Here is a 25,876-nt window from a genome sequence, read left to right on the forward strand (position 1 = left end):
ACCAAAGACATTTGCAAAATTCTACAGATGTAACATGGAGAACATTTAATTGGTTGCATCACTCTCTGGTATGAAGGGGCTATCGCACAGATTTGGAAAATTCTGCAGAAAGTTGTACAACCAGCTCCATCATGGGCATGAGCCTCCCATCATCAAGGGCACCTTCAAAAGGCAATGCCTCAAAAAGGCGGCATCCATCATTAAGGACCCCCTTCAGACAGGACATGCCTACTTCTCATTGCTATCATCAAGGAGGAGATACAGGAGCCTGAAGACACACACCCGACCTTTCAGGAACAGTTTCTCCTCCTCCTCCATCACATTTCTGAACAGACAATAAATCCAGGAACACTATCCTACCATTTTTCCTCTCTTTCTGCATTACTTATTTAGTTTTATATATATACTTAATGTAATTTATAGTTCTAAAATTGCAATATTGCAATGCACAGCTGCCATAAAAGAACTGGTTTCACAACATATGCCGATGATAGAATGGGATCCAGGATCAGCCATGATGGAATGGTGGAGCAGACTCGATGGGCTGAATGGCCTAATTCAGCTCCTATGGTCTTATGTTAAACCTGAAAACGAGAAAATCTGCTGATGGTGGAACTCCAAAGCAACACCCAGCGTGCGATTATGATTCTTGAACGAAAGAGGGCTGCAGACAATACAAGGATCTCTGCCAAGGTCCCAACATTCTCCTTCCTTACTTCCCTTTGTATTCTGCAACAGGTCGAGTTAAATCTGGATGGTGTCTGTTTTCCCTCTGAACAGTGTGGCGAAACAATGCTGTCCGTGCGTGTGTTGGAGCAGGATCCAGGTGTACCGGATGTCAAGTGCAGATGCACATTCCCTCCGCTTGGCGTTCGATTCACCTGGCGGCCACAGTGATTGGCAGTCGCGCGTAGCCACGCCCCTCGGGGTGACGCGCGACGGCCTCGCTTTAGCGCACAGGTAGTGCTGCGAGCGATCGCCATATTGAGAGCGGAAGCGGCAGGCGAGCGCCGAGAGAAAGGGAGGGGAGGGTGACGGCTGGCGGTCCGGCACCCGGGAACGGAAACGCACGGGACGGGACCCGAGGCCTAACTGCGTCGCACAGGCGTGGGAGAGCGCGGCCGGTGGCACCTTTCCCCCCGACTGGAACGGCAGCGCTCGGGCTGAGCTCAAGCCCCCACACCCCGTGCGCCAGCCGGCCGCCCCTTCCCGGGAAGATGCCGCTCGCTCAGCTGGTGAACCCCTGGCAGAAAATGGCTGTGGAGAAAGAGAACGAGGTAAGCCGTACCCCCTGGCAGGCCAGCGCGAACTTTTTCTTTCCTGTCCGCGCCCCGCTCTTCCACGTCCAGTCTCTCCACCGTCCGAGTTACCTCCTGTCCCATCAATATCGACACTCAGCCTCTTCTACCCCCACTCTCGGAGTCATTCCCCCAGCCTCCCTGGACACGTTCCTTCAGTTCCTTGTCTGCCCACCACCTTTCTCCTACTCAGCTTCCGACCTCGATCTTTCCTCGCACCCCGAACTATTTTCCTTTTCCTTCTCTTCCTCTCTCCCCCCCCCCCCATTTGCCAAGTGCCTAATCCCCACGCCCTCCGGTCTCCGGCTACCACGTCCCCTGGATGGGGACGTTTTACTCTCCTTTCCCTCATTTGTCTCATACGTACCCCTCGTTCTCCTCACTTCCCCTCTCTAATACATTTTCAGTTTGTTTCCCTTCACCGCATTTGTCCCCACGTACTGTCACTAAACACACCCCCTTTTCGCTTCTACACGCGTACGTCCTCTCACACACATTCGCGCTGCTCTTTCTTCACCCCCCCCCCCCCATTTCAGTGCATGTACAGGTCTTGTAATTTGTATCATAGTGTGTGGGTGGGGTGGATGAGGAGGGTCTGCTTTAACTTTTATCGTTATCACTGTTGCTAGGGTGTCTTGTGTCTTCAGTTAAATAGGCTGGGAGATCGGTCTCCGTTATGATTACAACAAAGCCAAATTACACGATGTAACCTTCAGTCAGTAAAAGAACAGTTTTTAAGGTAACACACACTGGAGGAACTCAGCAGGTCAGGCAGCGTCCATTGAAAGAACAAACAGTCGACATTTCAAGGCTAGACCCTGCCTCAGGACTGGAAAGGAAGGGGGAAGATGCCAGAATAAAAAGGTGGGGGGAGGGGTTGGGGAAGGAGGATAGCTAGAAGACGATATGTGAAGCCAGGTAGGTAGGAAAGGTAAAGGGCTGGAGATGAAGTAATCCAGCAGCTGCAGCATTTCTGGTGTTGAAATTTTCAAGGATCTACATTTTGACTTTACATTCAGAGTCTATTTTTCAGGTTTTTGTGTTTAGTTTTACTTCAATGTCTGCAAAGTTTGATGCTGTATAATTTCTATAAGGTTGCTTTGCTCTTACAAAAATAGAATTAGGATCCATTTGAAGTTAATTTATTGATTTGTTTTCATTTGCATGACATCTTAAGCAAAACTGTATCTTAGCAATTTGCTGATGCCTTCAAAACTTGAAATTTCTGAACCTGATTAAAACCTGACGTACTTTAGGCTTTTATTGAATTATTCAAAATTTAGCAACAATACCTTTATAAAGTTCTAATAGCATTGGATCTTGTTATCTCATATCTTCAAGTTAAACAACAACATAGGTGATCGATATTGTTCCAAGGTTTATTTTGAGATGAGTTGTTTGAATTGATGTCAGCCTCATGACATGGCCTATTTGAGGCTGGAAATACTTCATTTGGCTGATTAAGTAACAATCTTCTATTTGCAATACATTGGAACTGTTTTTTTTGGCAGGGAATGGTCTGGGTGTTAAAGTCTGAAGCCAAGTTTGTTTCTTATTTCTTATCTTTAGAAGTTGGTGATGTTTATGTAAAGAGTAGAGATTTGTCAATGAAACAATTGACAACATGAGAATTTTTTTTGCATTTGTGCAAGTGAATTTCTAGATAATTGGTAACTTTGAACTGCAGGTATACTTTATATTTATCAACTTTAAGCTGTCCTAAACTTTTTGTATATGGTTTGGGGGGGGGGGGGTGCAGAAAGCTTGCACAAGATGAACAGGGTGTTGCCTAAGATGGAGCATTTCAATGATGAGGAGAGACTGAATAGGCCAAGTTTGTTTGAAGGAGAAAAGGCTCGGGTGAAAGTCCTGATAAAAGTATCCAGATTACATGGGACATAGATATGTAGATAAGAAATTTTTCCCCTTGCCGAGGTGTGTAATATCAGCGTTTAAGGTAATGAGAGGACTGAGTGGGAGGGTAGAATGTTTACCCAAAGATTGGTTGAAATCTGGAATGCATAGTTTGGGAAGACAGTGGTGGTATGTACACAAACATTTAAGAAATGTTTTGATGTGCACTTGAATTATATTCTTATGGAAGATTATAGCTAGAATGCTGGAAAATGGGAGGAGTATAGATAAATTTTTGATGGCTGATGCACGCGATGGGCTGAAGGGTGGTTTCTATTCTCTGACTACTTCGTTTTATTAAAAATTGTCAAGAATTTTAATGAATGAAAGTGCCATTTATCAGATTAAATTTAGTAATTTAGCTTTTCAAAATTACAATGCTTGTATGATTTTGGCATGATTGCTTCCTTTAATATATTGTGTTGGTACTGATTTCTATTCATTTCTCATTAAAAAATGTAATCAAGATAGCATAAATACAGTGGATTCTGGTTGATTGAGATGCATCGTGGCCAGTGTATTTTGGCCCAATTAAGCGGCTGTCCCAATTAGTTGAAGTTTCATAGAAGTAGTTAAAAAGCATTTAAAAATGATAAACTATCATTTAACTGTGTAACAACTTATATATTCAAATGAAATTCAAATTAGATCACTATCAAAACTACAACAGTACTATAACACTCTATTAGTTCCTAATACTGTAATTATTGACAGAGGAATTAATCTGTCATGTTCTTATGATTGACTGTAAACGAGTAAAATCAGTGCAGATAAAACACTGCCTTTATACCATTCTTTAGACGATTGCTTCCTCCAAATGTTCATTTTCATTATAATATTTAAGATGATTGTCGATACCTTTAAATTCTTTGTAATTCCAAACTTGAAATAGTGAAATCATTTCATTTTCACTCATATCTGGCTTCTCCAAGCCTGAGTGTTTGAAACTGCAGTGAGCAAAACAGTTCCAACTATCATTGACAAAAATCACCACTTTTTGTAAAGAAATACACACAAATGAACATGACTGGTTAAAAGTTGTTTGGCTGTAGTCTTCTGCCTATTTTTGCGATTTAGCTTTGGTTCTTTAAGAGTTATCCCAAATAAATGGCTGCCCTGATTAACTGATTTTCCAATTAACTGGAATTCACTGTATGAAACAGAATTGCTACATACTGTGCATACAGACTTTATTAATATTTTTATAACAGTGATAACATGCAAAGTGCAAATCTCCTACTGCATATACTCTGCCTAAAGTTGTTCATTGGCTTTTGCAAAAGATGAAGTTTCTTCTCTTTATGTATCTTTTTGCCTCACAGTCAACATCGTTTCCCCTAAGTAAACTTCTCCACAGCCAGAAACCAACTGAGAGCCCAAACAGGGGCACAACACTACGTGACTCCACCACTCGATGTCAGGCTAGTATTGCTATACAACTTAACAGTTCTTCACAGTATGAGGTATACTTAACACTTTGGAACATTTCTGTATAACATAGAATTGGTTTTAAAAGATGCATAGTAATATGCAATGGAAGTGTAAATGGCAATTTCCAAAAATAGTTGCCTTTTCTAGTGGAATGATTTTAATTTGGGTAATGGATGTGCAGATATTTATTGTGGGTGGAATAATAAAATCATTGCCCCATTGCATCTGTGATTTGTCTGTTTTCATATGAAACAATTCCACTATTCATTTCATAATTGTTTTGGTAGGATTTGAGGATATCCTTTGTTGTAGGCTTCTGAGAACATCTGTAGGGTCATGCCTTGAGAATAGTTTGAAGTCTTGTTCATCACCATTTTGAGTTTTGTTGGTTTGAATATTTGACTTTAAAGAACTAATCTACTAGTTTAACATCATTAGTTATTCAACTGAAGTTCGTGTTAAGTATTGTCTTAATTAACACTTTGTTCTTGATTAAAAATCATTCTGCTTTTTCTTGTTTGAATGAGCCAACAGTTTAATCAATGGTTTTTTGTTTGCTAAAGGAATATGATTATTAATCCTTCACAATGGTGTACACAGGCAGAATAAGTCAGTAGAATTTATTGTGGAATCAGTTAACTGAGACTACTTTAGGCTGTCAGTTTTCAGCTGTGATGTGCACCACTAATTTCCCAGAAAGGCTCTGCTGACTGAGCTTGGCAGGCTGGGCTTTTAGAAATTTGTGACCTCCTGACGAAGGGTCTGGGCCTGAAATGTTGACTGCTCATTTCAACGGATGCTGCCCAACCTGCTGAGTTCATCCAGCTTGTTTGTATGTGTTGATTTGACCACTGCATCTGCAGTATACTTTGTGGTTAGAAATTTGTGACCAATCTTGTTACTAAAAATGGCAAATTGAGTTTATTCCTCTACGTTTGCTAGAGCTGTTGGGGAAGAATATAGTTGGGAGCTTAACATCCAAGGATACAGATTGTTTTGAAAGGACAGGCAGGTAGGCAGATGATTGGGGTGCCTCTATTGGTAAAAAGTTAAATCAAATCCTTAGAGGTGACATAGGATTGGAAGATGTAAAATCTTTGAGGATAGAGTTAAGGGTAAAAAGATCCTGATGGTAGTTAAATGCAGGCCTCCGAACAGTAGCCGAGATGTATCCTACAGATTACAATGGGAAATAGAAAATGCATGTCAGAAGGTCAATGTTATGATCATGGGGGATTTCAATAGCAGGTAGACTGGGGAAAATCAGGTTGTGCTGGATCATGAGAGGGAATTTGTAGAATGCCTATGATGTGGCTTTTTAGAGCAGCTGATGATTGAGCCCTCCAGGGGACGCAATTCTGCACTGGTTGTTGTGTAATGAACCAGATTTGATTGTGGAGCTTAAGATAAAGGAACCCGTAGGAGACAGTGATCACAATTGCAGTGATCACTCACCCTGCAATTTGAGAGCAAAGTCAAATGCCTCTGTAATAGGAAAGGAGCTGGCCAAAGTTGATTGGAAGGCGACATCAGCAGGGATGACAGCACAGCAACACTGGCTAGCAAAGGAAGATGAAAACAGCATAAAAGCAAAAGAGAGAACATATAAGAGCAAAAATTAGTGGGTAGATAACTGACTGGGAAGCTTTTAAAAACTAGCATGGATAGAGGATTGGCTAATTGGCAGGAGGCAAAGAGTGGGAAGAAAGGGAAAATTTTGTAGTTTGATGCTGATTCTGCAGTGGTCAGTCGGTATTAGAACCACTTATTTTTACGTTATATGTCAATGAGTTGAATGATGGAGTTAATGGTTTTATGCCCAAGTTTGCAGTTGACACACTGGCAGGTGGTAAGAAAGCAGGGAGGCTGTAGAAGATTAAAAAGATTAGGAGAACGGGCAAGAAAAGTAGCAGGTGGAAGTTTATGGTTATGCACTTTGCTGAAGGAACAGAAGCGTAGACTATTCTCTAAATGGGTGGACAGTTCAAAAATCTGAGGTGCAAGGGCATTTTGTGTGGGATTACCTAAATGGTTGAGTCGGCGATAAGGAAGGCAAATGCAATATTAGCATTTATTTTGATAGAACTAGAATATGAGCACTAGGATGCAATGCTGGGGCTTTATAAGGCACTGGTGAGGCCTCACATGGAGTATTGTGAGCAGTTTTGGTCCCCTTATCCAAGAAGGTTTGTGCTGACATTGGAGAGGGTTCACAAGAGGCTCAAGGGAATGATTCCAGGAATGGAAGGGTTATCTCATGAATGTTTGATGACACGGCCTGTACTTACTGGAATTTAGAAGAATGAGGGGGAATCTCCTTGAAAACTGTTGAAAGACCTAGATAGAGTGGATATGTGGGGGTTACTTTCTATAGTGGGATTGTGTAGGACCAGAGGCACAGCCTCATAGATGGATGTCCATTTAGCATGGAGCTGAGGAAATTCTTGAGCCAAAGGGTGGTAAATCTGTAGAATTTGTTGGCACAGGTGGCTGTGGAGTCCAGGTTATTGTTTTTTTTTAAACATGGAGATTGATAGGTTCTTCATTAGTCAGGCCGTGAAAGTTTATGGGGTTAAGGCAGGAGAATGTGTTTCAGAGCAAAAAAGCCATGATGAAATGACAGAGCATACTTGAAGAGCCAAATGGCCTAATTCTGTTCCTATCTGTTATGGTCTTCTCCTGGGTCATTGACAGAGAATGCCTTGGAAATATCTTTTCTGTTCATACCCGCAGTGATCAAAAGTGGAAGAATCCATCTAATCTTTTTCTTTAAGTATATTCATCAATATTCCCTTGACCCCTCATTATCACAAAACCTTTCTGTTGTCTGGTTTTAGATTGAGCCAGAGACTTTTATTCAAAAATTTATTGCCATTCTATAGTCCAGTACACTAAAAAATTAGCAGAGCCTGGGTTACTGAAGGGGGAGTCACCTGGGGATCTGCATAGGTTGGTGGATGAAATTCCTGTCTGTGTCGTTTATACAATTTTAGTGGTTGTGATTCTGGCCACTTTTCAACCAAAGATAAGAAAAGGCATTTTATTCCAGTACTGACAATTCACAAGGTTGAATGTTCCATGAAAACTGTAGCATGTTTGTAGGACCTTTGATTCAAGTTCAAATTTAATTATTCAACGATACATGAATATAGTCAAATGAAACAGTGTTCCTCTGGGGCCAATGTGCAGAACACATTACCAGAAGCACACTGCTCATAGCAGAAATAGCCTGTATGGTCAATTTCAGTAAAATGTGCATTCATAAAGAGAAAGATTATAATAATATAACCCAAGCCCCTGTGTGGCATGACTAGATTGATGGCAAGATATCCTGGTCTAGTTTGTTCTTTACCGAGGAGATACCAGAAGGGCAGTCACAGCTCTCCCACACCACCTCAGCGTCTCCTCTCCTAGTGGGCTGCAACAAGTGATTCCACAGCCTAAGCCTAGCCTCCTCTACAACTGAGGCAATGCAGCTCCCCTGCTGTTGGTCTTGCCAGTGAACCAGACTTGCAGTCTTCTGTATTACAAATGGTCAAAATGGTCTTGCGATCACAGTAAAAAAAAATGTCCGGTGTAATCACTTGTACTGCGCACTGTTCAACGGTACACACAAGTCCAGGCAAAAACATAACAATGGTATGCAGTAAGTCCAGCTCCATCACTATCAAGCAACTTAATTACTAGAGAGCTTTGCTGCAGTAGTGACTGTCTTTGTCAATTTATTAATTGAGCATGATTGTTGAGTTCGTGAACAACATTGTATCAGGATAGTAAACAGTAAATTGGACAGACCTTAGTCCATTTTCAACCAGTAATTACGTTTTCATTGTTTTGGTCTTGTCTTCCCCACTTTTCAGGCCTTTCTAGACATGATATTTAATACTTTGCCTAAGGTTTGTTTACTGGCTGCTTGTCTTTTCAGTTTGATTGCCTATTCTCTGGTTTTGAGGTGATAGTATTATTGTGCTGGTACCATCTTGATTTGCCCATATCTGACTCAAGTATGGAACAATATCATGCGATTCAATGAGTCACCAGAAATGCAACATACCAATAAAGGCTGTGATGTTTCTCATAAGCAGCCTGAGGTGATGTGTAAGGAGTTCAATTAATCGAGTTAAGAATGGATGTTTAGAACAATATAGCCATTGTGTATAATTAAGGATTTGGAGTATAAAATGAGACATGATTTTATTGAGTTTTAGAGAAATTTTAAAAGCTGGGTGACCTACCACTATTTATCATATCAACCGTCTTAAAATATACTTACAGGTTCAAAGATTAGCTTTATTTGCATACATGCTTCACTTTATTCCTGACCAACAGATCAGCTATTTTCTGCTGTAGTCAAATGGTATCTGATTTGGACAGTAGTGTAGTGGTTAGCGTAATACTATTGCACTGCAAATGACCTAGGTTCCATTCCCACTGCGTCTGGAAGGTGCTGGTATGTTTCTTTCCCCCAACCACATGGGTTTCCTTTGGTGCTTTGGTTCCTTCCATGTTCCCAAGACGTATGGGTTAGTAGGTTAATTGGTCAATTGGGTATAATTGGCAGTACGAGATCATGGGCCGGAAGGACCTGTTACTGTGCCATATCTCTAAATAAACAATAAAAATGTTTGCAGTTGAGTGTTAGCTATTTGTTTATTGTAACCAATGTTCCTCACTTAAATGTAGTAGGGTTGTCAGAGCTAAGTGTTTTTACATAGTGGTGAGTGTATGGAACATGCTGCCTAGGGGTGGTGGTACAGGCAGATACATTAGGGATATTTAAGAAACTTGGAGAGGCACATGAATGTAGAAAAATGGAGTGTTATGTAGGTGCAAAGGGTTAGATTAATCTAGATTAGGTTAAAAGGTTAGCACAACATTGTGGGCTGAAGGGCCTGTAATGTTCAAAGTAGTATAAAAGATGCAGCTCTCATTAACTTTTTTTTAAACATATCTGTTGAAATTGTATTGGTTCAAAGATTAAAATGAGTAATAACTTGCATTACAATTGCTAATGGAGCATCTAATATCCAATCACAATGTGAAGAAAGTCATGGAAGACGCCTTTTCTTCCAATGAAGTGTTATTCATGATGTGCTTAAGTTCTTGATACGATTGCTTACCAATTGAAGCTTATTTGTCATTCAGGAATAATTTGATCATATATTGAGTACTTTACCAGATTGGTATTAAATAGATTACTTGTTGAGGTGTCAGGTGTGTTTTAGTTTGTTAGCATCTTTTGTTTGGCCAGTGTCAGCCAAATTAAAATATTCACATTATGCTTGTCTATAATGAGCATAAATAGTTAACTGTATAAAGTTAATGGGGAAACCTCTAAATGTGCTTGTGGTCTTGGGCAAAGTAAGAACATTTACTTTGGAAAGAATTTGGCAGCTTGGGAGATGAGTTACCGCAGAATAGCAAGTCTTTAAATTTGCTCTTGTAGCTATTTATGTTGCTGGTTGTTTGTGATACTGGTGGATTGAGAGATTTGATTACAAAGATTTTGAGCATCAAAGGATCTTTGGGGATGGTGATGTTAGTGCTTATGAGCCCATTCAGGACCTAGACTGCTTGGTTGCTCAGAATTTTAAATAGAAAATTGATCAACAGCAAACATTCTTATTCTAACCATATCAAGGTAAGTGGTGGATTGAATCATGTATCTGCCCTGAGGAGCTCCTGTCAATGTTGATTGACCTCCAGTTATCACTACCATCCTCAAACTCATGATCCCTCTTGACTTCAATTTCATTAAGTTTTTTCCATGTTATTTATATTTTCTTTCAATATCAAAGATGACAGCTCTTCTCTGCTGGAATTCAGCTCTGTCTCAGCCTCTTGTTAATTATTCATATTATTCAACACTAGAGTAACAGCAATTCAGTACTTTGATCTCTTAGCAATGTGTATGGCACTTCCAATTTAAACACTAGTTGATTTTGGTGTGGTGTTGCTACCAGTTTGTGTACTTATTTAGCAGTTTGGGCCTTTGATGGTAGAATATCAAGTTTGGGGGCCTGGATTTTGTTGACAACTTTTAAACCAGCAAAGCTGCTAGCTACCAAAGCTGTGGGGGTTGGGGGCAGCATCAGTAAGAAGTGGAGCTGCAGCAGTGTGGAGTTTGAAGTCCGAATACCATTTGGCCTTTTGCTCACACTTGAGGTTCTTTGAACCAAAAGAAGCCCTTGCATTTAGACACAGTTAAGCTCTGACAAGGAATCAATAATTTAAAATTTAACTCTTCCGCACAGAATCTGTCTGACTTTCTGAACATTTTTGATATTCTGTTTTGTTTTTCAGATTTCCAGCATCTATGCTTCTAATGTAGAATGTTGAATTTGTTTTAAACTGCTGGATTTGATCATTTAGATAGTCAATTTAAATATTGGTGAATGATGGTAATGAACATTAAAATTGTGAGTTAGTCCATTCCAACTGCACTTAGTGTCGCTTCTAGTTAGAAGTCAGAAGATGCTGTATCAGAAACTATAATAGGATGGGTATTATCTGCATTGCCATGACTAACTTTCCATGTGCCATCAGAAGGTGTCCCAGGCCACTGCCATATGATTGTTATTGTTGGTGAGGCAGAATGTACCTAGGGACTGGAATGTAGTGATAGAATATTCTTGAATTGACTGATAAGATCAGTGTTACAAGAGCAAATCCCTGACCTTGAAGCTGTTTATCACTATTTCTAGTGATTGTTGGCCTCCAAGGTCTTATTCCTATTTAGATTCTGATAGATCTACATGCCTTGATTTTCATTTTTGAATTTTCACTGATATAAAGTTTCTCAAGTAAAAGTCAAGTGAGTGTATTGTCTTTGTGCTGGAGTTAGATTTTTTAGCAGTACTAGACAAGACCTCGTTCACCTTCCATTTGTGTGATTTTTTTTATGTAATGCACAGTAAGTTTAATATTTTTGTATAGATGGTTAACAAAATGTTCTTTCACTTCTGGGCCTTGCACAGTAGTAGGTGTAATCCCTGAGCTAAAGAATTTGAATTCAAATTGAGCATGGAAATTGTTCAGTCTGATTTGTGTACTGGTTTTTGATTAAAATGATTTTAAAAATCTTTCATGCCTGTCTCAGTGATCATGTTACATCTATTTGATCAGGCTTGTATTTGTTTCCCCTCCCACACCAGAGTTGCATAATTCTCTAAAATTATTGACGTTGGTTAATAAAGGCCATAGAAAAGCAATCTGGATGCTAAGATTGATAGGACTGAATTTGAAAAAAGGACAGATATTTTAGGATGATAATAAATTGTTTATATTGATAAGACAACTCTGACCCTGCTTCAATTCTGGTTGCACGAAAAAGATAGGGGAGAAGTGGTGAGGGAGAGATGTACAGGAGTATTAGCATTTGAGCAAAGCAAGATCCTAAGGGGATGTATGAACTGATGAGTCTTAAAGGGGACCCCAATGACTGCCCTCAAGTTAGTGTATAACTGCTGCCTAATACCATGTTAACAATATTAACCGCATTCTAAGACACATTACAAGAAGTAAGTTTCAGAAAACTTGCCAGTAATACTCAGTGCATTTTTAATAACATCTGTGAGTGGATCTGAATTGGGACTAGCTGTTTACTAAGTGGAAAGAAGAGTTTGAACTGATAGTCTTCTAGTTTGCACTAGTTTGTGCACTGTTCAATCTCTTGACAGAATTTCCTTTGGTAACATCAGTTTGGAGTATTCACTAAAATTTTTGTGAAACATCTGGAAACAAATGACTTGCAGTGAGATGTAGCTGTTTATAGCTCTTTTGGACTTTGATTATATGTGGATAAAATGTTTTCTGTTCTACTGTAAACAAGGTTATTTATGGATCTGGTAATAATTGGGTTAAACTGAATTGTTATGTATTCATCACAAGTCATATGAACATAGCATTTTCATATAGGCTTCCAAGTTATTTTCCTAATTTATTAAAAAGAAATGCTGCATTTTTAAGCTCTGTACTTCACACTAATTTGCAGTATAGTCAGGAAACATGGCCATAATTTTTACATTGAACAACATTTCTAGATTTCTGAGTTAACAGATCTAATTTGGAAAATGTAATTGTAATATCAAATTGTACTAATAGACCACTGTCATGACAAATATAATAACCTTTTAAAAGTGTAGGGTCCAGAAAATTTCTGGTCTCAAAGTGAATATCTTGCTGATTGCTAGAGCTGCCTCTGTAGAATGTGAAAATTGTAGATTTCATGTTGCATTTAACAATACCTTTGTAAGTAAGAAAAATTTTGATCTGTTAAATGAAAATTCAGTTGGTGCCACTGTAGCATAGCAGTTAACACAACACTATTTCAGCCTGGGGCGTTCCAGGGTTCAATTCTGGCACATTTCTGTAAGGAGACTCTATTCTGTACCCCATGGAATGTGTAGGTTTTCCTCAGATGCTTCTGCTTTCTCCCACAGTTCAGAGATGTACTGAGTAGGTTAATTTGTCAGTGTAAATTGTCCCATGATTAGGTTGGGGTTAATCAGGTTTGTTGGGGGTTGCTGGATGGAGTGGCTTGAAGGGCTGGAAAGACCACTATATATAAAGTAAAATACAATGCCAAATAAATGGTCTTCAAACCCTGTTATTGGCTTCTGACGTACTATTCTACAGGTTACCCATGTAAGTTGTAATAAATGAAGTGTTTGTTTTCAATGGGAATGAAAGTTTTCTTCCAAATGTATTAATTTCAAGTTCACTTGAATATGATTGGAACATGGAAAATTATTTTAAATATATAACGATGTAGGATTTGCAAGCAATGCAAAATCTCATCAATTAATTTTGCATTGGATTTTGGCAATTCATGGTTGCTTAATAAATTGAAAAGTTCTCATAGCGCATCTAAGTAGAATCAATCTTTAAGCTGAATATATTTCACACTATTATGTATATCACATAAGAAGCAGATTGGTGAGGTCTAGTTGAAAATAATATCTTAGAACTACTCAGATTAAGCAGCATTTAGAAGATTTAAAGATTCAAACTAACACGCCTGAAAATTAATATTTATGATTTTATATTTTTGCTATTTAATACATGTCTTTGTCTTTAAATTTTGCAGCAGGATGGGCAGCAAATGGCAGATGAGCCCATGTCAGAGGATGAAACAATTCTTCAAACTGTAAGTCAGTGATTTTATGCAAATATTTTTTTTGCTATTTACTTTTGTAATCATTTTGTAAATAGTTTATTGGAGGTGAAATTGTTCATTGGGCATTTCACTAAATTTTTATAACAAATATGAAACTGGTTGAGTTGGTGAATTTGCTGACATATTGAGCACTTATGTTGCTGGTTGCTTAAGTTAGTGATCTCAGCATAGTTTTATCAATACTCTCATTACTGCAAATTTAGCAAAGGAAGATGCTTTTGATTCAAGGCGAAAGGAATGTCTCTGTGACTCATCTGGTGAGGATTTGAGAAGTTTGGTTTTAGTACTGCCCCAGACATTGAATACCTTGTTGTTGAGTAAGTTAGACTCAGAATTCACTGGTATATGATGTGAAAATTGTTTTATGGCAGCAGTAAATTGCAATGCATAATTTAAAAATATAATTTATAATAAGTATATTTTTTAAATTATATTTAGTACAAAAAGAGCAAAAAAAGAAAAAAATGTTGATATAGTCTACATGGGTACATAGTCCATTCAGAAATTTGATGGTGGAGGGAGAGAAGCTGTGCCTAAAACATTGTGTGTCTTCAATCTCCTGTACCACCGCCTTGATAGTAGCATTGAGGGCAAGTCCTGGGTGATGGGTATTCTTAATGATGGATGCCACCTTTTTGAGACATCACCTTTTGAAAACGTCCTCGATGCTGGGGAGGCTAGTACCCATGATGAAACTGACAGAGTTTACAACTTTCTACAGTTTATTTTAATCCTGTGCAGTGCCCCCCACCCCCTGCACCAGACGGTGATGCAACTAGTTAGAAAGTTTTCCATGGTACATCTGCATAAATTAGCAAGAGTTGTTGGTGTCATACCAAGCCTTCTCAAGCTCCTAATGAAATATAGCCACTGTTGTGCCTTCCTTATAATTGCATCATTATGTTGGGCTCAGGAGATTATAACATCCAGGAACTTGAAACTGCTCACCCTTTCCACTGCTGATCCCTCAATGAGGACTGGTGTGTGTTCCCTTGATTTTTCCCTTCCTGAAGTCCGTAATCTTGTTGACATTGCGTGCATGGTTGTTGTTGCGACACCACTTAACAAGCTGATCTGTCTCACTTCTGTACACTTCCTTGACAGCAGCTGAAATTCTATCAACAATAGTTGTGTCATCAGCAAATTAATAGATGCTTTTTAAGCTGTGAGTAGCTACACAGTCATGGGCGAAGGGAGAGAAGAGCAGTGGGCTAAGCACATGTCCTTAAGATGAGCCAGTCAAGGATTCAGTTACAGAGGAAGATGCAGAGGCGCTGGTTTTGGAGCTAATTGATGTTTGAGGGTATTGGTCTGGGTCTGTACAGGATCCTGATTCCCTCATCTGTAATTTTGTTTCCTGGAGTTGTTTTTGATCTGATCCTTGTGCACTTCTCTTTCTAAACTGGAGATTTGGAGTGGATAACTAAAGGTGCTTTGTATCTGATACTTCCAGTAGAAAGTAAAATTAGTACTTTCTAAATAAAAATTCATCTTTGTATGACGTCAATGAAGGGACATTTGAATTGGCTACAGAAAGCAGTCCTGCGTAAGTTATTCTGGAAGTGGCTTCACCAGGCTAACTCTTGTATTCAATTCCTCTTCAAATAAATTCTACTCTGCAGTCTGCTTAATTCCCTGTGTTTTCACTTTTTATTGATACCCAAGTGTATCATTATTTAGCAATTATCAGTAGGTTCTTTTATACCTCTAAGTAGATCAACTGGTCCCAGATGTTTTTTTCAGACTATCTCGTGGGTTTTTTTCATTGTCATTTCATACAGCAAGTTACATCGCCTCTGAGATTTGCTGAGCTGTTCTGAAAGTTTTCTGTGTGGACTTCGGTCCTCTCCTGTGGATGCTGTTCATATCAAAAGAAAGATAAAAGTCCTTTTAATTATCTACCTTATTTTGCTATTAATTGAGATTATGGGTAATCTATATATTTGCTTTAATCCCATAATTGTCAGTGATTATAGTCAGCAAAAATCAGTTGATGGTTTTGAAATTAAACAATTGATCCAACATGGTTGTCATTTGTAGAATAGTTTCAGGCTTTGCCATTTACATTTGAGGGTGTCAAAAGCCTTGTCACAATTTTTCAGCTAGGCTCTGGGTCCTAGATTCCAACAACTGGAAATAGTTTTGTTATTTCTCATCTTGGGAAATGCATCACATCCCTAATAATCATCTAATCTATAGATATTACTTGCATAATTGCATAAGTTTTTCTTGTGTTTCAGTCTGGGAATCTGATAAATCTGCCCTTTGTCTTTATTTAAGCCTTTCTCAAGTGTGGACCCATATGTTCTGCTATGACTAAGAGCTAGACAATTTTAATAGTTTTAGCACAGCTTCAATTCTCTTGTTTTCTGAACCACCAGATATACAGGTCAAGATTTCATCTGACATTTGTCCTTGATGCAATTTAATTAGAAGGTTTTTGTTATTCACAAAAAAATTGTACATCATTGTATACTGTAAGCAGTTGGTGTGTTCAGTTAGATTGTGTCACTACTTGGGGCTTAGTGCTGTATTAGTAGAGATGTGCGTTGAAACTTGTACTACAACAAAGTACATTGCATTCATTTACTGAGTTCAGTTTGTCAGCAGATTTTACAATTGGTCATGATTTTATTGCTCAGACCTTGCAAGAGCACCATTTAGTGGGGCTAGTTGCTATTTTTCCTGAAGTATTAATATTCTGAAGAATCCAACTAAGAACGGTTAATTGCGCTATACATTTGCCTTAAGGTACTTGCATGAACAGTGTGAAACCCATGTGTATCCGCAGCAATAGGCATGAAGTTTTGCAGAGGTGCTTGCAGTGTAGCATGGCCTACTCAAAGGGTACTTCCACTTCACTTAGTTTAGCCTCTTTGTTGTATTTCCTGTTTACAAAGAATCAAACACCAAAAGCATTTAGCACTTTTTGAGTTGGTTTAGAGGAAAACACTTCAAGATTTCACATCTTAAGGTGGACATTGGTCACAAGTCTGAAGAGTAATTTGCTTTGAGTTTGTATATTTATTATCCATTTAAAAATACACCATTATTTCACATTAAACTTTGGTTCAATTATTCTACTAAAAGTGAAAGCTCATGATAAAGATGAACTTCCTCTTGTATAGTGTGAATTTTCCTAGTAAGACTTCAATGGCTATCCCAAATTGACCTTGAGAGGTGGTGGTGAGCTGTTGCCTTGCTCACAATGCTGCTTGATAAAGAATTCAAATGTTTTGGCCAAATGACAATAGAAAAACAGTTTATTTCCAGTAAAGGATGATGTAGAAATTGGAAGTCCGGGAGCAGCTACTGAGAAATCTTAAGGGATTTTCAAGAATCACAGACTACTTCAACAGTGCCTTTCACATTTACAGATCCTAGTACCATAAATAAAAATGAGAACAGGGGCATTTGATAGAATATTGTGGATTGTGTTCTCCCCATAATCGTAAGTTTGCTGTGGAAACTAGAATTGTTCAGTGATGAGTGTGTTAATCAATGGGACAGTTTTGCCCTAGGTTCCACATGAAGAAAATGACCAGAGCAGCATTTCTACACTTAAGAAATATTGCAAAAGTGCATCCATTTCTGTTATGTAATAATGCTAAACGACTAACTCACGCCTTTATATCGAATACACTTTTTACTGGTCTTCCAAAGCAAATCTTTTGACAAAGCAACTCATTTAGAATACTGCTGCTCTACTTTAAACTAAAACCAAGATGAGGGAGCATTTCACTCCTGGCCTAGCTACTCTGCATTGGATTCCTGTATCTTTTAGAATTTATTTTAAATTTTCTTGTTTTTAATGCTCAAATGGTCTGTGACCGTGACCAAGGGCATGCAAAAGCTTGGGCACCCCAGGTCAAAATTTCTGTTCCTGTGAATAGTTAAGTGAATAGAAGATGAACTGATCTCCAGAAGTCATAAAGTTAAAGATGAAACATTCTTTTTGACATTTTAAGCAAGATTAGTGTATTATTTTTGTTTTGTACAATTTTAGAGTGGGAAAAAAAGGGAAAGGAGCCCCATGCAAAAGTTTGGGCACCCCAAGAGATTTGAGCGCTCATAACTTTTACCAAGGTCTCAGACCTTAATGAGCTTGTTAGGGCTATGGCTTGTTTGCAGTCATCATTAAGAAAGGCCAGGTGATGCAAATTTCAAAGCTTTATAAAATACCCTGACTCAAACCTTGTCCCAACAATCAGCGGCCATGGTCTCCTCCAAGCAGCTGCCTAGCACTCTGAAAATTAAAATAAATGATGCACACAAAGCAGGAGAAGGCTATAAGAAGATAACAAAGCATTTTCAGGTAGCCGTTTCCTCAGTTCATAATGTAATTAAGAAATGGTAGTTAAAAGGAGCAGTGGAAGTCAAGTTGAAGTCTGGAAGACCAAGAGAAATTTCCCAGAGAACTGCTCGTAGGATAGCTAGAAAAGCAAATTAAAACCCCTACTTGACTGTAAAAGACCTTCAGGAAGATTTAGCAGACTCTGGAGTGGTGGTGCACTGTTGTACTGTGCAGTGACACCTGCACAAATATGACCTTCATGGAAGAGTCATCAGAAGCAAACCTTTCCTGCATCCTCACCACAAAATTCAGTGTCAGCAGTTTGCAAAGGAACATCTAAACAAGCCTGATGCATTTTGGAAACAAGTCCTGTGGATTGATGAAGTTAAAATAGAACTTTCTGGCTGCAATGAGCAAGGTATGTTTGGAGAAAAACGGGTGCAGAATTTCATGAAAAGAACACCTATCCAACTGTTCAGCACAGGGGTGAATTTGATCATGCTTTGGGCTTGTGTTGCAGCCAGTGGCACGGGGAACATTTCACTGGTAGAGGGAAGAATGAATTCAATATAAATATCAGCAAATTCTGGAAGTAAACATCACACCGTCGGTAAAAAAAAAGCTGAAGATGAAAAGAGGATGGCTTCTAACAGTATAGTGATCCTAAACACACCTCAAAGTCCACAATGGACTACCTCAAGAGACGTAAGCTGAAGGTTTTGCCATGGCCCTCACAGTCCCCAACCTAAACATCATCGAAGATCTGTGGATAGACCTCAAAAGAGCAGTGCATGCAAGACATCCCAAGAATCTCACAGAACTAGAAGCCTTTTGCAAGGAAAAATGGGCAAAATTCTCCCCAAAAGACTCTTAGCTGGCTACAGAAAGTGTTTACAAGCTTTGATACTTGCCAAAGGGGCGTGTTACTACTGACCATGCAGGGTGCCCAAACTTTTCCTTCAGGCCCTTTTTTTGTTATTTTGAAACTGTAAAAGATGGAAATAAAAAAAAGTAATCTTGCTTAAAATATTAAAGAAATGTGTTATCTTTAACTTTATGCCTTTTGGAAATCAGGTCATCTTTTACTTAGCTATTCACAGTAACAGAAATTTTGACCGGGGTGCCCTAACTTTTGCATGTCATTGTATCACCGAATTGCTTTCATTTTGTAATCCTGCTCAAGCTCCTAGGTCTTCCACTGTACTCTCAAATTTAAACCATCCCCTTCAAAAGATAATTGGCAGGTGCCTCGGTGCCTAAAACTATTAGGAATGCAGATTCGGCTGACACTTCTAAATGGCAACTCAAAACCTATTTATTTAACCTTCCTATTAACTAGCGTCTTGTGTTTTAATTTCTTATTTATACTTTATCCCATTGTCAAATCTATATGAAAAGTGCTCTATCAGTAAGTTATTATATTTTTATCTTTTCTCAGCTCAAGCTGGTAAAACTTAAGGTGTGAGCAGAGTCAAGCACATTCATTTCTCAATTGCTAGGAACTTTCAGATTATTCTAGTGGTATTTGGTATTGTGGTTTTCTGGATATTTACGTAAATATTGCTGTGTAGGCCTATTGCTGTGCTATTGTGTTGTGACTTTGGGATGAAACTAGTTGTAGATATTAATATTGGGACAATGTATACCTTTTGATAATTCCATCATCTTCCAATTTCCTCTTTTAGTTCAGCATATTTCTGCTGTTTTTCAAATTTTGATTTCTGTATGTTTTTCCTTGGAATGGGTATGTCTATTAAGTAAGTTGTTTTTGTTTATCCTGTACTGTTATATGTGGATGGTTATTATGGTGTGTCCTATCTGTAATGGATCAGGGGTAATATAATTCGTAGGACACTGATTCAAACTGGTGTATGTCTGACAGAGACTTGGCTTTCTCCCAGCACACCAGATACACCAATTTGACCCAAAGGCTTCTTAATTTACGGAATCGTCCGAACTGCTGATTTAGAAAAGGCAAAAGTAGGAGCTGTGTGTTTCATGGTAAATTTTTGGTGGTCCTCTGTTGTAGCGGTTTTGTCAAACTCGAATTCCCCCAATTTTGAGCACCTAATGGTCCAATGCTGTCTGTTCTAAATACCTAGAGAGTTCTTTTCCAGTTCTTTTAGAGAGTCTCTGACCACAGTTTACACACCACCATCAGCCAACTTATAATCAAATGCTCACGATACTGCATAATGCAGTCTCCAAACGAGAAATAGTACATCCTGATGATTGGAAAACTGCCTCGTCAGAGACTTCAACCAGGTTTGTTTGAAGAAAACCTTGTCGAATTACCATCAGCATGTAACCTGTGGCACCAGAGGTCCCAAAATACTAGACCACTGTTACTCTAAGATAAGGAATGCCTGTTGTTCCATACCTAGATGTATTTTGGTAAATCGAATCACTTGGCTGTCTTCCTCTCTGCATACAGGCAGAAGCTAAAGAGCAAAGCTCCAGAGATTAGTGCAACAGAGATAGTCACAGGAGACAGGAGTGGCTACGGGATAGCTTCGTGTCAGTGGACTGCGTTCAAGGACTCATCTGGGGATCTAAATGAATACACCATATGTTTGTAATGGACTTTACTAAAGGAGCTGTAGATGAGTATGTCCCCACAAAATAATTTGGTCTTCCCCAATCAGAAGCTCTAGATGAACAATGAGATCTGAAATCTGCTGAGAGCCAGATCAGAGGCTTTCAAGTCTGGTGACTAAGAAAGTTACAAGCGGTCCAGGTACAATCTCGGAAAGCTAGCCATCTGGCGGGTGAAATGGCAATTCCTGATTAAAATTAAGTCATGCGATATAAGTAATAACAGGGTTTCACTTCCAGCCCTCTTTGCTCGCTTTGACCATCATATATTTAGATTCAGATTCAGTTTGTCATTTAGAAACCACAAATGCAGTGCAGTTAAAAAATGAGAACGTTCCCCCAGAATGATATCACAAAAGCATATGACAAAACAGACTACACCAGAAAATCCACGTAACGTTTGGCAATCCCCAATCCAGAGTCTGGAGAGGCTGCTGCGTATTAATATCGCGCAACCGTCTAGCGCGTTCCCCAGAAAGGACCTCCAAATCCACCAGACAAAAACAAGACCAAAAACTAAAGCTACAAGACCTGCACAAAACCACATAATTACAACATATAGTTACAACAGTGCAAACAATAGCATAATTGATTAAAAAAAACAGACAATGGGCACGGTAAAAATAGTCCAAGATGTTAAAGGACTGTAAGTTCAAAAGAAATCACCACAGTTTCCACAAGTCCCCAGGGTCCCGACAGACTCGTCATCCCACGCCAGCAGCAGAAGGGAGTACCCCCTGCTATGGACTTCCAAGGTGCCACCCGACTCAGCCTCGCAGACGCAGCACACACTGAAAGCGAGAGTGCTCCATCCATGCTACTATCTTTCCTGTAATACACTTGGCCTCTTGTCTGGCAGCTTGTTAAGGCCGTTTGAGAATTCAAGTACACAACACGTACCAATTCTCCTTTGTCTGTGTTTATTTCCTCAAAGAATTCTAAAAGATTTATTAGGCAAGATTTTTCTCTTAAGGAAACCTTGGTGACTTTGCCCAAAACCTTATCCTTAACAATCGATTCCCAGCATCTTCCTAGTAGAAGCCATGTATCTATTTTCTATCTGTATTGTATTTTGAGTTGCTTGTTTATTATGGGTAATCTGTCACGTAGATAGGGGCATGGTGGAAGTGAATGAGTATAGTTATATATTCATGCCTTGTCTTTAGTTCAGTTTAGTCTAGTTCGAGCCAGGGTGGCAGCTGGGATGATATTTTTTGTTGACAGCTAGCACTAGGTGGCTATTATTGTGTTATTAGACCGCTTATTTCATTATATTGCTAGCTTTAGTTTTGTATCGCTACAAGATTTTTTGTCTTTGGTTTCTTAATAAAGGATTGGACTTTTTCTTTTGATCTTTAGAACTTTATTTGGAAGTGCATCATACAGTGTAAACCCCTGTGCTTTGTCTCTGAGTGGTTTTGGTTGGTTTTCAAGTAACTGCTACATTTTACTAACAAAAATATAGTTACATTAAACAAAACCTTCGGCCTGCTAGTGAAATTGGAATCACTTCACAGAAGCCAGAACTGCTGGGGGCAAGTAACAAACTTTTGTTGATTCATGTGTGTTTGTGGTTTGAACAGTTTTGAATGACCAGCATTGCCTGTTCATTGCGGACCATTGCACTATCTTGAGCCATTTGTCTGATGATTTGCCACTTTATTGAAGCGCTGAAATTATTTTTGGTTGCCGACGTTTAAATTTGAAGGCTGTTTTGTCTGGTTTAAGCATTGTGGATGCACAGGCAGTTTGTTGACTACATTTATTCAATCGGAATATCACCAGTGCTGCTGGTGAACAAAGTTGCGAGTAGCACAAGTAGGAAAAGTAACATGAGTGAATTGAAGTGTGAAACTGATGTCAGTAACCCTCATTGGCTCTGGCAACAGAGAAATTAAACTCACTTTGAAACCTATAGCAGGTAGAATCCAGACAAATGTAAGGTAAATGTGAATAAAGTTAAAGATTTAATACTGGCAATAAAGGATCTTATGTGAAATGAAGAAAATGTCTTGCAAGTGCAATCTTATCTAAAGAACTCAAGCAGTCTGTGAAGCTGTTGCTAAGCAACATCATCTATTGTCACAACTTCCCAAGGTTGAACAGGAAAGAGATCCAGTGTTTTTCAAACAGTGGCTGTCTTGGTAAGCATTCATAGGGGAAATTAAACATGGCTGACTCAAGCATGTTGCAGGTCATGTTACTGTAACAAGTGAAAAGGTTTCTCAAATTTCAAGGCATGTTTTGACTACACATAGCAGAGAATTCACAGGATGATGTCAAACTGAGCGACAGTGTGTCAAATGGCAGTGCTTCAAGTTCTCCAGGCAGAGTATCTTCTGTATCATAATACCTCCTCTGCACGCGTTAAAGCACATGTCAACGATTATTAAGGACAAATGTGCTGGAAGAGCAAGAGATGTTCCTCTAAGTAGTTAGGCTGTAGGAAGAAATTGCCACACAGGTGGCCAAAGTTAATGTGGTAAAGGCTTCAAATGTGGCAAGTGCTAAAAGTGCACTGTCAGGCCAGTAGAATGAGTTCCTGTATTGATAAGGCACAGAAAATCCAACATACTCAATGTCGGTGTTGATTCATTTGTTTCTCAAGTATCTGTGATGCATGGATTAGACCCCCAAGAGTGAACACTCTGTAGTTCAGGTGTTCACTCTCAGCTTGCACTAAGGAGGCACTCTGAACCTGTCATATCCAACAGCTCAAAGTGCACATGGGGACATTCACTTAGAGCGTGGAAACATTTTTGTTTTCAATGAAGGTCAAAGTAGTGGTTTTGATATTGAAGCAAAATGAAATAATTTTATTGGTGCAACAACAATGTGTTTCATCTTTGCCTAAAAGCAAGATTCATGTCTTTGGCAATCCATTGTGGTATCATGCAATTAGGAGGGCTTTTGTGAATAGTGTTGAAGGCAAGACTGATAGTTATGTTGACTGTCTCTATTTCCTTGAACAGTACATTAGAGTTTGCCCTAGAGAACTTGTCAGAATGTTGACCATGAGAAAAGATATCTAAAGGCCAAGGCTTTATTACAGGAACATTTTAGTAATGAACAAAACAATTGCATCTGCCTACGTGGAGAAGGTTATTACATGGGTACTTATCAAATCTGAATATATGAAAGCCCATCAAGAATACATTATTTTTCTTGGAGGCTGTTGTAGTGCCATGGAAGAGGTGCAGTACATGCGAGAGCTGCACATGCCTACTCATATCTTACTTGTTATAAAGAAATTGCCCTGCATGCTTAGGTATAAATGGAGAATGGTGGGATGTAAACTGCAAGAAAGGTGCAATTGTAAGACTACTTCTGCTGACATTGTTGATTTTATTAAAAGGCAAATAAAGATTCCTGTACACCCTGTGTTTGGGAATATACAAGATGCTACGTCACCTACATAAAGGTGTAAGCAAAACTAAATCACAATTTCATTCTGATGCTAAAGGAAGCAGCTTTGCCACTACTGTAGCCTCTCTGAGAAGTAAATTAGAACTGAACCTGGAATTAATGGAAGGTAAATGCTTTCCTTAGCCAAAAGGATTTGTTCTGCGATGGAGAGCATACATTGAATTTGTGTCCTCAGCTGGAGAAAATGGCACATGGTGAGAAGATTGGAAAATGGTGTCTGATTTGTTTGCAAGTGTACAGGACACATAAGCAGAAAATGTCTTTTGTGCAAGGTATGCAAGGCAAGCATCCAGCATACTTCATATTCACTCTGACAAAAAGGGTGCAGAATCAAAACAAGCTGTGAAAGAATCATGCAGCAGTGAGTAGTGCCCTGGTATCTAATGGCCTTATTGGGGGTGGTGACCATGATTGTTAAACTTCCCATAGTTCCAGTACAAATGAAGTCTAAGAAGGGTAACAAGACAGCGGTTATTTATGGTTTCCTAGATCAAGGAAGTACAGCAGTGTTCTGCATAGTAAGCCTCATAAACGAGCTCAACTGAACAGGAAAAAGGACACATTCTCTTATGCACTGTGGGTCAAGAAAAGCCTGTGAATAGCTACATTGCTTCAGATTTGGAAGTGGCTGGTTTAGATTGTGAAAACTACTGTGAACTACCCTACATCTATATGCAGAAATGTATGCCTGTCCAGAGAGGGAACATTCCACATTTGAGGGATCACCAGGGATGGTCTCACCTGAAACTTGTCTATTTGCTGGAGACTGATTCAGAAATTGAACTGTTGATAGGGTCAAATGTGCCCCAAGCATTGGAGCTGTTGCAAGTGATTCATGGTGTTAATGATGGACCAAATGCAATCAGAACAATGTTTGGTTGGACTGTGAATGGACCACTGAAAGGAGACAATGTTGCTGGAAGAGACTATGCAGAGCCTGAGCTGATAGTTAACAGGATCTCAGTTTTGAACTTGGATAAGCTTTGGTAGTGACAGTTTAAGGCACACTTCCATGAATGCAGTCAGGATGAACAACCTGGTTTGTCAAGAGAAGATCATAAGTACATGGAGCTGGTTGCAAATTCTGCAAAACTGGTAGTTGCCCACTACCAGATTACTTAGAGAAAGAAGGAAGTTAACATGCCTAATAATAGGAACATTGCTGAACAGTGTATTCTGGATCTAAGGAAGAAGTTTAAGAAGGATTGACGTTTCACACTGACTACACAGCTTTCATGAAGGATGTCATCTCCAAAAGTTATGTCAAAAGAGTGCCAGCAGAGGATCTGGAATGCAATGATGGGGAAAGTCTGGTATATTCAACATCAAAGTGTTTAGCACCTCAGAAAAGGGGACCTTCAAAGGTACGTTTAATGTCAGAGAAATGTATACAATATACATCCCAAAATAATAAACAAAGTATACTGCAGATGCTGAGGTCAAATAAACACGTACAAACAAGCTGAATGAACTCAGCAGGTTGGGCAGCATCCGTGGAAACGAACAGTCGACGTTTCGGGTCGAGTCTTGACAAAGAGTCTCGGCCCGAAATGTTGACTGTTCGTTTCCACGGATGCTGCCCAACCTGCTGATTTCTTCCAGCTTGTTTGTACGTGTTGATACATCCCAAAATGCTTTTTCTTCGCAAACATCCACAAAAACAGAGGAGTGCCCAAAAAATGAATGACAGTTAAATGTCAGAACCATAAAGTCCCCCCCCCCAGCTCCCCTCCCTCCCAC

General features: G+C 39.2%; 1 protein-coding gene across 6 annotated transcripts in view; it reads left to right on the forward strand.

Annotated features, from left to right (window-relative positions):
• Nucleotides 1-932: 932 nt before the first annotated feature.
• Nucleotides 933-25,876, forward strand: part of LOC132393125 (ribosomal protein S6 kinase alpha-3) — a 110,868-nt gene continuing 85,924 nt past the window's right edge. Inside the window, exons 1-3 of one of the 6 annotated variants that reach the window (XM_059967962.1) lie at nucleotides 933-1,277; nucleotides 4,535-4,675; nucleotides 13,735-13,791. In XM_059967962.1, the coding sequence (XP_059823945.1) occupies nucleotides 1,218-1,277; nucleotides 4,535-4,675; nucleotides 13,735-13,791 (258 nt within the window). In that variant the 5' untranslated portion in view covers nucleotides 933-1,217. Of the gene's footprint in view, nucleotides 1,278-4,534; nucleotides 4,676-13,731; nucleotides 13,792-25,876 lie in introns of all 6 variants that reach the window. The other 5 variants (XM_059967960.1, XM_059967963.1, XM_059967964.1 and 2 more) reach the window with 5 other exon arrangements.

The sequence above is a fragment of the Hypanus sabinus genome, chromosome 4 (assembly GCF_030144855.1).
Source record: "Hypanus sabinus isolate sHypSab1 chromosome 4, sHypSab1.hap1, whole genome shotgun sequence".
NCBI classification, from domain to species: domain Eukaryota; kingdom Metazoa; phylum Chordata; class Chondrichthyes; order Myliobatiformes; family Dasyatidae; genus Hypanus; species Hypanus sabinus.